General features: G+C 45.9%; 1 protein-coding gene and 1 non-coding gene across 2 annotated transcripts in view; one reads left to right on the top strand and one right to left on the bottom strand.

The window, feature by feature from the left end:
- The first annotated feature begins 2,070 nt into the window (after window positions 1-2,070).
- The window catches only part of LOC144606059 (2'-5'-oligoadenylate synthase 3-like), a 69,603-nt gene continuing 57,766 nt past the window's right edge, over window positions 2,071-13,907 (top strand). Inside the window, exons 1-7 of the mRNA XM_078421848.1 lie at window positions 2,071-2,144; window positions 4,483-4,650; window positions 7,320-7,614; window positions 9,261-9,433; window positions 9,868-10,161; window positions 10,354-10,607; window positions 11,134-11,266. Coding sequence (XP_078277974.1) covers window positions 2,139-2,144; window positions 4,483-4,650; window positions 7,320-7,614; window positions 9,261-9,433; window positions 9,868-10,161; window positions 10,354-10,607; window positions 11,134-11,266 — 1,323 coding nt within the window. The 5' untranslated portion in view covers window positions 2,071-2,138. The remainder of the gene's footprint in view (window positions 2,145-4,482; window positions 4,651-7,319; window positions 7,615-9,260; window positions 9,434-9,867; window positions 10,162-10,353; window positions 10,608-11,133; window positions 11,267-13,907) is intronic.
- trnai-uau (transfer RNA isoleucine (anticodon UAU)) lies at window positions 10,204-10,280 on the bottom strand. Its single transcript has one exon. It is a non-coding gene; the product is annotated as a tRNA-Ile (tRNA).

The raw sequence follows: 13,907 nt of genomic DNA, 5'->3' as shown, positions 1-13,907 counted from the left end.
CACCACGTGAATTAACCTCCCATCGAATGACTCCATTTACACTTTCCTCTGCCTCGGCAAGGCCAGCTGAATAATCAAGGACTAGTCTCACCCCGGTCACTCCCTCTTCTCCCCTCTCCCATCAGGCAAGTGGTACAGAAGTGTCAAAACGCACACCTCCAGATTCAGGGCCAGTTTCTCCACAGCTGTTATCAGACACCAGAAGCATCCTATCACCAACAGTAGGTCCTGACATACCATCTATCTCATTGGAGACCCTATCTTTAATTGGACTTTACTGGACTTTATCTTGCACTAAACATTATTCCCTTTATCCTGTATCTGTATACTGTGGCCAGCTTGATTGTGATCATCGCTAGTGTTTCTGCTGACTGGATAGCATACAACAACAAAGCTGTTCCCTGTACCTCGGTAAACATGACAATAAACGAACTAACTAACTGGATGTGGAGGTTGGTGAGGACCAGGGGAACTCCATCTTGTTCCATCTCGGGGGAGGGGGGAGCAAGAGCAGACAATGGGAGTCAGAGGAGACACGGGTGAGAGATCAGTGTAGGAAACAACTGCAGATGCTGGTTTAAACCGAAGATAGACACAAAGTGCTGGAGTAACTCAGCGAGCCAGGCAGCATCTCTGGATAGAAGGAAGAGGTGGCGTTTCGGGTTGAGACCCTTCTTCGGACAGAGGGATCGATCTACAACAGCTGGGGTGAAGCCACAGTTGCTAAAGAACAGGGTTGCCAAATGTTCCCTATTAGCCAGGACATCCGTATTTTGGGCTAAATTGGTTTGTCCCGTACGAGACCGCCCTTGTCCTGTATTAGGCCCGGGGGGCGCTGTAGGCCAGGACGTTGTGGGCCAGGGCGCTGTAGGCCCGGACGCTGTAGGCCCGGATGCTGTAGACCCTGATACTGCACGCCCGGACAGTGTAGGCCCGGACAGTGTAGGCCCTGACACTGCCGACCTGGACAATGTCGTTCCAGACAGTGTAGGCCCGGACAGTGTAGGCCCGGACAGTGTAGGCCCTGACACTGTTTGCCCGGACAGTGTAGGCCCGGACAGTGTAGGCCCGGACAGTGTAGGCCCGGACAGTGTTGGCCCGGACAGTGTAGGCCCGGACAGTGTAGGTCCGGGCGCTGCCTAACGGAGGTTGCTTAGCAAACCGCCTCCCGGCCTGGGCAGCCGCCATTGGTGGAGTGGGAGCACATGACCGCTGGCTGGGTGAGGTCACATGGGGCGTGGGGCAGTGACGTCCCCTTTTCCCTTATATGGGGGTGAGATAGTTGGCAACCCTACTGAAGAAAGAAGACATAGAGCATGTACATGTACCTGTCCAAATGTTTCTTAAACATTGCGATAGAATCTGCCTCTACTACCTACTCCAGCTTGTTCTATATGCCCACCATCCTCTGTGTGAAAACATTGCCCCCTCAGGTTCCTATTAAATCTTTCCCCTCTCCATCTTAAACCTATATCCTCTGGTTCTTGATTCCCCTACTCTGGGTAAACGACTCTACAACTGCTATATCTATTCATGGTCTCTCCACCTCCATAAGATCCTCATCCTCCTGTGCTGCAAGGAATACAGTCCTCACCTGCCCAACCTCTCCCTGGAGCTCAGGCCCACAAGCCCTGACAACATCCTCGTAAATCTTCTCTGCACCCTTTCCAGCTTCCAGTCTGCTACTTAAAACTAACTTGTCTTCACTGAAACAGGACGCCTGTCCAGAGGTGCTGCCTGACCCGCTGCGTTACTCCAGCCCTTTTGCATCTGTTTCTGTAAACAGACAGCACCTGCAGTTCCTTGTGTCCTCACTTAAAACCTATTTTCACCATCGGCCAGTTTTGACAAAAACCCCTCTGAATTGTCATCGCTGTTTCTCTTGTTGCAGTTGCCGCCTGGCCTGTCGATTGTTGTCGCTATCTTTTGAGTTCCTGATGTTGATGTTGACTTCGTTATTTTGCATCGTCAGACGAGGAAATAGAAACTCGAAACTTAACCCGATAACGGGGAAATGACTGATGTCAGAGTCCGGAATCGAAACTTAACCAGAAGGAGAAGTGAATAGAAACCAACGAACATTAAAAATAAACTTCCCTGTTGGACTCATTTGCACCAGGAATCCAAGCCTGTGCACAATGGAGGTGAGTTGTCTATAGTTTGTGGGATTATTTTTCACAAATCTGATGCACAATTTTACAGATAAACACACAATGAACTGCATGAAATGACAAATGAAGAGGAATATTATTTATGTCATTACACCGTGTTCAATGAGCTGTTGCGGTTTGATAATGTTTCACTGAAAGAGGGAACATGTTACCATGTATCCATGTTAAATTAATCTATCTAATATGTTACCATGTATTCGTGTTCTCCACAGATGCTGCCCGACCTGCTGAGTTACTCCAGCACTTTGTGTCTTTTTTTCCCTTTGGTTAAACCAGCATCTGCAGTTCCTTGCGTTAAATGTTTTTAAAAAAAATATATATAAATGATAGATGTTAAAAAACTTTAACTCTTTTGAAAATGTAGGTTTCTACACTACACGATATAACGGGTGGTTTCTCGATAAGGAATGGTTTATTCCATATCTTAGTTTGGTTTAGCAGATAATGGCTGTGATGTGTCAAACGTGATGTCTTATTCTGACTGGTACTGACCTATTTAGAAAGTGCTAATGCTTTACTGTTTAATTAAAATTGTTTTCCTGTGGTATATTTAGAGTTATACCTGCTCTGTTGAGCAGACGCACTCGCTCACCTGAGCTGGCTTGTTAGTTTCTAACGCTACCCTGTGCACTTTCTCTCCTATTTATCTTCATGAAAGGTCGATTGAGTCAGCTGTTTTGTATGCGGGGTATCTGAGCTGAGGCTGGAGAGAGAGAGAGAGAGAGAGAGAGAGAAGTGGATACAGAAGAGGCGAGTTTCAGGAATCAGCCAAATCACTGGATGGATTTAAGAGAGAGTTAGATAGAGCTTTAGGTTGCTAGTGGAATCAAGGGATATGGGGAGAAGGCAGGTACGGGTTATTGATTGTGGACGATCAGCCATGATCACAATGAATGGCGGTGATGGCTCGAAGGGCCGAATGGCCTCCTCCTGCACCTATTTCTATGTTTCTATCAGGACCGAAGAAGGGGCTGGCGTCCGGCGGGGTTTTGCAGGGAGATAAGAGAACCGTGTTATAGCCTTTCAGTGGGAGGAAGCGGCGAGGGAGGGACTTGTGAGGAATCTTGCAGGAGGCGAGATGGACATCGAACGGCAACAGATCTAATGAGGCGGTTGATCAAATGTCAGAGCCGCTCCCTGCTGTGACAGTTCGCCAGGTGTTCGCTCTTGCGGGGGGAGGGCTGGCACTCGGGAGATTCCCTGAGCGTCGGTGCCCAGGGAATTTGTGAGCGCTCCGCCTCCGACCGAGCAGGGCTGGGTGGATGAGCGCTTGAGAGACGCCTAAGAGATTAAAACGTGGAAATTAAAAACACTCCCAAGGGAGAGGAGAGAGAGGGAGGGAGGGGGGGGGAGAATTAACCCGGAGAATGAAAACCCACAAGCGCCTGGCGGTCCAACCCTGAACCGCCCTCAAATACGGGACAACCCAATTTAGCCCAAAATACGGGATGTCCCGGCTAATACGGGACAGTTGGCAGCCCTATCAGAGTGATACAGCGTGGAAACAGGCCCATCGGCCCAACTTGCGCACACCGGCCAACATGTCCCATCTGCACTAGTCCCACCTGCCCTCGTGTGATCCATATCCCTCCAAACCTGTCCTATCCATGTACTTGTCTAACTTTCTTAATCGTTGGGATAGTCTCAGCCTAAACTACTTCTTCTGGCAGCTTGTTCCATCCACCTACCACCCTCTGTGTGAAAAAGTTACCCCTCAGATTCCTCATGAATCTTTTCCCCTATGGCTATGGCCTCTAGTATTTCCTACAGTCCCTTGTCCAGCGCCCACTCCCGCCAGATGAAAGACTTAATAGCAATCTAAGGGGTAACTTTGTCACACAGTGTGACAGTGGTGACAGTGTGACAGTGTGACAGTGGGGACAGTGGTGACAGTGGTGGTGGGTGTATGGAACAAACTGCCTGAGGAGGTAGTTGAGGCAGGGGCTATCACAACATTTAAGAAACATTTAGACAGGTACTGGGATAGGACAGGTTTAGAGGGATGTGCGCCAAACGCTGGCAGGTTGGATTAGTGTAGGTGGGTCATGCTGGTCGGTGTGGACAAGTTGGGATGAGGGGCCTGTTTCCACACTGTATCACTCTGTGACTGGAAACATCGGCAATCCTTTCTCTCCGCAGATGCTGCCTGACCTGTTGAGTTCTTCCAGCACTTTGTGACCTGCTGTATTCAGACTTGGCATTGACTCTGTATACTGAGTGATCTATTTCCATACCTGAAGGATTTTGTGATTCTCTTCAGAGCTCCTATCGAAGTTAACTTTGCTGAATTCTATCTTTTCTTTTATTACAGAAAAGAGTTATGGATTTGTTTCAAACGCCACCCAGTGAACTGGACACATTTATTTACTCACATCTCCAACCTGATGAAAGATTTTTGAAACAAGTGGCTGAGACCATTGACAAGATTTGTACGTTCTTAAAGGGCAAATGTCCCTATAAAATCAGTAAAGCTGTGAAGGTGAGATGACAGAATTGTATACTGAACGGAAATAGGCAGTGGTACAGAAAATAGACACAGAGTGCTGGAGTAACTCAGGGACAAGCTGCATCTCTGGAGAGAAGGAATGCGTGACGTTTTGGGTTGAGACCCTTCTTCAGACTGAGATTCAGGGGAGAGGGAGATATAAATAAGGAAGGGTAAAGTGGTAAGTGTAAGGGTGAAAATGAGACATCAAAAGAGATGCATCTTAAGGAAAATGTAGAATAGCTTTGTCAGTTAGGAGATGGTGACAACAAAGCAAACAGAGATCAAATGTAATCAGGGGGACGGTCGGAATGGTCGGAGAACTGGGAAGGGGGAGGGATGGAGAGAGACGGAAAACAATGGTTACTTGAAGTTAGAGAAGACAATACTCATACCGCTGGGGTGTAAGCTGCCCAAGCGAAATATGAGGTGCTGTTCCTCCAATTTGCACTGGGCCTCACCGACAATGGGGGAGGCCCAGGACAGAAAGGTCAGTGTGGGTATGGGAGGGGGAGTTCAAGTGTTTATCGACCAGGAGAACAGGCGGGGTTTAGGCAGACTGAGTGGGGGTGTTCAGCGAAACGAACGCTTGGTCTCCCCGATATATAGGAGTCCACACCTGGAACAGCAGATACAGTAGATTATGGTACGGAGTGGAACACAAAGAAGGTCTCAGGATCACTGGTGCTGCCCTGTGGCCACAGGGACCCGGGTTTGATCCTGACCTCAGGTGATGTCTGTGTGTGGAGTTTGCACCTTCGCACTGTGACTGCATGGGTTTCCCACGTGCCCCGATTTCCTCCCACGATCCAATGACCTGTGGGTTTGTAGGTTAATTGGCCTCTGTGTATTGCCCCGGATGTGTAGGGAGTGGAACTGGTGTAAAAGGGTGATCGATGGTTGGCATGGACTCGGTGGGCAGAAGGGCTGTATCTTTAAACTAAAATTTCATACTCCTGATTTCTCATGCCCAAGAGATGAGGGGGATTTTCTTTGGCTAAAGAGGGTGGTAAATCTGCGGAATCTGTGGAGGTCAAATCTTTGGGATTTTTTAAAGCGGAGATTGACAGGTTCAGGGTTAGGGTGTCACGGGTTACAGGAAGAAGGCAGGAGAATTGGGTTGAGAGAGAAAGATAGATCAACCATGATTGAACAGCAGAATAGTCTCGATGGGCCGAATGGCTTAATTCTGCTCCTATGACTTATGAACATATGAAGAGTTATGATCACAGCAATCAACCATGGTCATGGTATTCTATGCTTGACAACTAGCCCAGAGATACCCACTGCCTGGATTCATGAGTGGTATTGAGCCTTTTGTGAGATCAAGGCAACTCTAGTAGGCTGAGCCATCTCAAGCACAAGATAAGTTAATAACCCTGTAGTTAATTTAGAGATACAGCGTGGAAAATGGCCCTTCTGCCCTCCGAGTCTACACTGCCCATTGTTCACCCATTCACACTAGTTCTATGTTATTCCACTTTTCCTCCAATTGCTACCCTTATGTATCTGTACACTGTAAATGGTTTGATTGGAATCACTTATTGTCTTTCTGATGACTGGATAGCACACAACAAAAGCTTTTCACTGTACCTCGGTACACGCCTCAATAAACTAAACTGAAACTGAAACAAATTAGGGGCAATTTTACACCTGCCAAATAACCTACAAACCTGCACATCTTTGGGATTTGGGTGGAAACCGGAGCACCCAGAGGAAACCCACACGGTCACATGGAGATTGTGCAAACTCCACACAGACAGCACCCGAGGTCAGGATCAAACCCAGGTCCCTGGCGTTGTGAGGCAATGGCTCTTGCTGGTGGATGACTGTGCCACTCGCATTTCTAATCCAACAGAAATAGGCCACCAGGCTCATTTAAATGATGGTTTATCAGTATTTGAACCAATAACCTTTGATATATGCAATCAATTATTTGTCATTCTACCAAAGGACCTTACCATACACTCTACCACAAGAGTAGACTCTAGATTTCGACAACTTTTTTGTGAAGAAGTGGTAGAGTTGCTGCCTTACAGCGCCAGAGACCCAGGTTCGATCCTGACTACGGTTGCTGTTTGCATGGAGTTTGTACGTTCTCCCCTTGATCGCGTGGGTTTTCTCTGGGTGCTCCGGTTTCCTCGCACACTCCAAAGACGTACAGGTTTGTAGGTTAATTGACTTTGGTAAAAGATTATATCATATCATATCATATCATATACATACAGCCGGAAACAGGCCTTTTCGGCCCTCCAAGTCCGTGCCGCCCAGTGATCCCCGTACATTAACACTATCCTACACCCACTAGGGACAATTTTTACATTTACCCAGCCAATTAACCTACATACCTGTACGTCTTTGGAGTGTGGGAGGAAACCGAAGATCTCGGAGTAAACCCACGCAGGTCACGGGGAGAACGTACAAACTCCTTACAGTGCAGCACCCGTAGTCAGGATCGAACCTGAGTCTCCGGCGCTGCATTCGCTGTAAAGCAGCAACTCTACCGCTGCGCTACCGTGTCCCTGGTGCGTTGGAAGGGGATCACCGGTTAGCGAGGACTCAGTGGGCCAAAGGGCCTGTTTACGCGCTGCATCTCTAAACTAAACAAAAACTAAAAATCATTTATTTAAAAGATTGTATTGTTGTTTTGCCTCTTCTTTTAGGGTGGCTCCCTTGGAAAAGGAACAGCTGTAAACAATGGCTCTGATGCAGATATGGTTATCTTTCTCAACTACTTCAAGTGTTTTGAAGACCAAAAGAAAAACCGGGCTGATATTTTGAGCAACATTCGTAAACTGTTTTTGGAATATGAGGAAAACATTGGACATGAGATCAAAATGACACCGCCCAGAATAATTCCCTCTTCTTTTTCTCCTCGTTCCCTGAACCTCCAGTTTAAATCCACAAAATCGTCTGATTTTGTTGAGGTCGATGTTCTCCCTGCATATGATGCCTTAGGTAGGAGGCTTTGAACACATTGAAAATAACCGGTTTAATGGAAAATAAGTTATCCTTTTGATTACATAAGATTTTCACTTATTGCAATGTCTTTCTTGAGTTCAGATTGTCCCAAAGAGTTTCGTTAAAGTGTAGACATCATTATAATGCACGCATCGGAATGGTTCAGAGGAATTATGGGCCAAAAAAACAGGCAAATAGGACTAGCTTAGATGTCAAAATCTAGAGTCTACTTTTGTGGTAGAGTGTACGGTAAGGTCCTTTGGTAGAATGACAAATAATTGATTGCATATATCAAGGGTTATTGGTTCAAATACTGATAAACCATCATTTAAATGATCCTGGTGGCCTATTTCTGTTGGATTAGAATGGCGTTGAGTTGGGATGACCATAGGTCCTGTTTCCATACTGTATGACTCTATGATTCTATACGCATAGCAGTTAATTCTATTGACAACCGCAATATGTCAAATAATCAATTCTTTTTTGTGGTGTGATGGAAGGAAAAATAATTAGTTAGGTAACAGAGGATCAAACAATGGCTTTTCTTAAAATAGGAGCAATGACTCTTGTCCTTTGCTTTTTTGTCGCTGGTCGGTAGTTTAGATTAGTTTAGTTTATTATTGTCACATGTACTGAGGTACGGTGAAAAGTTGTTTTGTTCCATGTTATCCTGTCAGCGGAAAGACCTAAATATGATTACAATCAAGCTATCCACAGTATACAGATACAGAATAAAGGGAATAATGTTTAGTGCGAGGTAAAGTCTGAATTGGAGGACCTCAGATTCGTACGACATTTTCAATAATAGACTGAAATGTCAGTCTAGATTTTCGTGTTTAAGCCTCTAGAGTGGGTCTGGAATGGATGGCCCAGCGGTAGAGTTGCTGCCTTACAGCAGCAGAGATCCGGGTTTGATTCTGACCACGGGTGCCGTCTGTACGGAGTTTCTCCGTTCTCCCTGTGACCGCGTGGGTTTTCTTCCCACTCCAAAGATGTACAGGTTTGTAGGTTAATTGGCTTGGTATAAATGTAAATTTGTCACAAGTTTGTGTAGGATTATATTAATGTGCAGGAATTGCTGATCGAATTCTGCGGACTGATTTCACTATTTCACCTGAACCCGAAGGGTCTGTTTCCGCGCTGTAGCTCCAAACTAAACTAAGAGCTGGAACATTATCTTACTGAGGTTGTCTGACTATGGATCTCCCTGTGATGTCATTTTTTTTGCCATCTTTGATGCTGTCAAATATGTTGGAAAAAAGTTTAATTAGTTGTCGTGATTGCTTAAGGTTTTGCCGAAAGAAAGTGAGTGATAAGGAAAAACCTTTTGACCCAGAGAGTTGGGAATCTGTGGAATTCACTGGATATTTTCAAGAGAGAGTTAGATGTAACTCTTAGGGCTTACGGAATCATAGGGATATGGGGAGAAAGCAGGAACGGGGTACAGCCATGATCATATTGAAGGGCCGAATGTCCTACTCCTGCACCTATTTTCTATGTTTCTATGAAATACCATTGATGAATGCCCCCAAGGTTTCCTCATGTTTATATATCGTTCTGTCAATGACAAACATCTTATTAAGTTTAATATTACATAAATTGTCAGTATCTAAGCAATAAAATGTCACTTTTTTGTCCTGAAGGTCAACTGACACGGACTCTCGTGAATCATCAGGCCTATGAAGCTCTCATTAAAACTGGAGAACGTGGGGGAGAATTCTCAACATGCTTCACCGAACTTCAGAGAGACTTTATAAAGATCCGACCCACGAAACTGAAAGGCCTCATCCGACTTGTGAAGTATTGGTATTCTGAGGTATATGATGAGGTGCATGCAGTTATTTAAGTTGAATTGCTTTTGGAAGAACAAGTGCACATCAAATCACATTGTTGTAGTACATTTGGTCAATCAAGTCCATGTCAGATACCAGTAAATTAATCTTGTTGGTCCATACGCCTGCTGTTCCCTATAGCCCTGTAAATGATTCTCTCTCAAGTCCCCATCCAGCCCCACCATGCACTCACCTGATTGTTCCACTATCCCGACACCCTGTTCCATTCCCCCTATCCCCTTCCAACTATCCCTTTCTCCGGCTTCTCGTTTCACTCCTCTTCTCTCCTTATCCTACTCCCTTTTGTCTCCTTTTCATTTCTAGCCTTTGTCCATCCATCTGTCAATCAACCCCTCCCCCCACACCCATATCCACCTATCACTTGCCAGACTTTGTCCTGCCCCCTCCTCTTTTCCAGCTTTCTCCTCCTGCTCTAACCAGACTGAAAAAGGGCCCTAATACGAAACGTCGTCTATCCGGAGTCCTCCAGATTCAGCTTGGAAACAGGCCCTTCGGCCCACCGAGTCTGCACCGACCAGTGATCATCCGTATACTAGTTCTACCCTACACACTAGGAACAATTTACAGATGCCGGTTAATCTATAAACCTGCGTGTGGGAGGAAACTGGAGCACCCGGAGAAAACCCACACTGTCACAGGGAGAATGTGCAAACTCCGTACAGACAGCATCCATAGTCAAACCCAGGTCTCTGGCGCTGTAAAGTAGCAACTCTACCGCCGCCCCTAAAGTAATCGCCCGAACAGGGACTCGAACCCTGGACCCTCAGATTATAAGTCTGATGCTCTACCGACTGAGCTATCTATCTGGGCCCTGAAGTTATTCAAACAAGGAAGAGACAGTCAATGCCTGAAGGCTCAAATGTTGATTTATTTTATCCGAAAGCATGTCCGTCGCCCGTATAAATCCCAACTGAGAGACGGGGAGTATTTACCACCGAAGTATGCTCTCGAGCTGCTGATCATCTATGCATGGGAGAGCGCTGGGAAGGGAGAAAAGTTCAGCACCGAGGAAGGATTTCGCACCGTTCTAGAACTGATTGTCCAGTACAAACAGCTTTGGATATTTTGGACCACAAACTACAACTTTGACTCTGACTGCATTGGCAGATTTCTGGAAAAAAAACTTCGAGAACCCAAGTAAGTTATGTTGAAACCATACTTGGCCTTTCTGGAATTCTAGAATCAACACAGCACAGTGAAAGGTTGTATGCAATGGGAAGGAACTGCAGATGCTGGTTTATACCAACGATAGACACAAAGTGCTGGAGTAACTCAGCAGGTCAGGCAGCATCTCTGGAGAAAAAGGATAGGTGATGTTCCGGGTCGGGAGAATTTACTGAAGCCACTTAGCCTACAAACCTGTACGTCTTTGGCGTGTGGGTGGAAACCGGAGAAATCCCACGCAGGTCATGGGGAGAACGTACAAATTCTGTACAGACAGCACCCGTGGTCACGATCGAACCCAGGACTCTACCACTGCCCACTGATGTCCTCAGTATTTAGTCTAGGGTACAGAAGGTTAGGAGGCAACAAGGAATCGATGAAAGGGTAAGCAGCCTTAAAGGTTTCCCCAAGAGGTAATTCCCAATGGATTTTGTGGTGTGCAGATCGAGCTAGTAAAATTGTTTTTTGGCTGCTGACTCTTATGTGTTTGAACCTTTAGGCCAATGATCCTCGACCCCGCAGATCCAACAGGTAACATTGCTGCAGCAGCAAGATGGGATCTGGTGGCAGGAGCGGCCGAGGACTGTTTACAGCAGAACTGTGTGAAAAATGTCATCCCCTGGGATGTTCAGGTAAAATATCACAGGAAACATGCATTGGTATTGGATTATTGTTGCCACATGTACTGAGGTCATGGTGAAAAGCTTTTTGCATGCTTTCCAAATTAAATCAGATAACACCATCCATGATTACAATCAAACCGTACACAAATATAACAGGCAGAGCACAGAGAAAAATACAAAAGTGCAGAATTCTGTAGCATTGCACTTCCAGAGACAAAGTTCAATGCCTGCAATGAGGTGGGTTGGAAGATTAGGACTACACCCTAGCTTATGGGAAGAATGTTTAGGAAGCATTTACCTATGTTTAAGAAACATTTAGACAGGTACATGGATAGGGCAGGTTTAGAGGGATATGGGCCAAATGCAGGGAGGTGGGACTAGTGTAGATAGGGGGTGTTGGCTGATGTGGGCAAGTTAGGCCAAAGGGTCTTATTGTAGACATTGAACTTTGGAAGTGTAATGCCACAGAATTTTGCAGTTTGATATTTTTCTCTTTGCTCTGCCTATCGTACTTGTTTGATTGACACCATGAATGTTCAGAAATCTGATAACAGAGGGGAACAAGCTGGTTCCAAGTCTGGTGGTACATGCTTTCAATTTTTTTCTATCGTCTGCTCGATGGGATTGGGGAGAAGAGGGAATGACTGCGGTGAGAAAGGTCCTTGCGAGACACTATGATGTTAGATTCCTCTCATGATTTTGTACACTAAAGTAGACTGAGTAATATTTTGAGTTTCAGTTTTTAGAGATACAGAATGGAAAAAGGCCATTCAGCCCATCCGAGTCCACGCCGACCATCGTCCACTTCAGTTCTATCTTCTAACCCACTTTCACATCCCCTCCTTACACACTAGTGACAATTTACAGAAGCCAATTAACCTACAAACCCGCACATCTTTGGGACACGGGAGGGAACCGGATCACCCGGTGGAAGACAACACGGTCACAGGGAGAACGTGCAAACTCCACACATGGAGCCTTCGTGGTCAGGATGGAACCCGGGTTTCTGGCGCTGTGAGGCAGCAGCTCTCCCTGCTGCCCCACAGCGCTGCTACCTGTACAGCAAGATTATAGCAGAGCAGAGGGTAACAATGTTTGTGTTTTTACGGCCTGTGAAGAGCGTGTTGGTTTCAGTGGATTGCTTGACCTTTCCTTTGAATGTCAACCCTTTCTACCCCATTAAACATATTAAACAAGAAGTTGCGGAACACACTGGAAAATCAGTGTCCAATATCTGCCTGGAATGGAATGGCAACATACTGCACGATATGAGCACGCTGTCTGATTATGGGATTTTCCATAACGTTACTTTCTTGCTGAAAGAAGACTCCAGTTGGTGCATCTTGCTTTAACAAAGATTTGCGCAAGGAATCGGTATTGGGGCATTGGAGAGGGATGTCAAAATGCCAATCGCAGCAAATCACTGTAAACATTTTAATCTGAAATGTAATTCCTGGTAGTATTTCACTGAAATATCCAACAAATTGAACAGCTGATTTTTGGTGTCAAGTTGATTATTCCTATTTCCGATTGGGAATCTTGTGAGGCAGTGGTGAAACAGAGGCATTCTTCCTGAAGCAGAGAGGATTAAGGGGAGACTTGGTAAAGGGATGCACTTCTGAAAGGATGAAAGTGAACGGGAAGGGGGTTGTTAATCAATGGTACTTTAACGTCACCTGCACCGAGATACAGTGAAATTTATTTTTGTAAACAGATTGGCACAGTGGCGCAGCGGTAGAGTTGCTGTCCTACAGCGCCAGAGTCCCAGGTTCGTTTCTGACCATGGGTGCTGTCTGTATGGAGTTTGTACATTCTCCCTGTGACCACATGTGCCTTCTCCGGGTGATCCGGTTTCCTCCCACACTCCAAAGACGTACAGGTTGGTAGCTTGATTGGCTTTGGTAAAAGAACGTAAATTGTCCCTCGTACGTGGGATAGTGCTAGTGTACGGGGATAGTTGGTCTGTGCAGACTCGGTGGGCTAAAGGGCCTGTTTCCGTGCTGTATCTCTTAACTCTACTTCATGGCAGACCTGACGTACTGTTCTGTAAATTTTTATACCTCTAGTTTCCCTCTCCCCTGACTCTCAGTCTGAAGAAGGGTCCCGACCCGAAACATCACCTATTCGTTTTCTCCAGAGATGCTAGCTAACCCGCAGAGTTGCTCCAGCACTTAGTATCATCTTCGGTACAAACCAGCATATATTCTTCCTCCAACTGGTTAAACCTACTTGTTGACAGTAGGACATTATGAGCGATAGGGCGCCCTCTACTGTTTGCAGTGAAATATCTGAAACCATTTGGAAACAGTAAGGTCCCATAGTGTTGTGTAGGAAGGTACTGCAGATGTTGGTTTAAACTGAAGATAGACACTAAAATCTGGAGTAACTCAACGGGACAGGCAGCACCTCTGGAGAGAAGGTCTCGACCCTAAACGTCACCCGTTCTTTCTCTCCAGAGATGCTGCCTGTCCCACTGAGTTACTTCAGCTTTTTGTGTCTATCTTAGGCCCATAGCGTTACAAGTTTATATTTGGCTGAGAGAGTCTATTTCATTGTCAGAGCAGCACAGGAGGTTTCAAAATCAAGTGCCAAGATGTTGAATCTACCCTGCAACGTGAATTCAATTTGACTCTCCCGGGTAAAAAGGATT

The sequence above is a fragment of the Rhinoraja longicauda genome, chromosome 25, assembly GCF_053455715.1.
Source record: "Rhinoraja longicauda isolate Sanriku21f chromosome 25, sRhiLon1.1, whole genome shotgun sequence".
NCBI lineage: Eukaryota > Metazoa > Chordata > Chondrichthyes > Rajiformes > Arhynchobatidae > Rhinoraja > Rhinoraja longicauda.
Note: the sequence above shows the minus strand (reverse complement) of the source record. Positions and strands in the feature narration are given on the sequence as shown.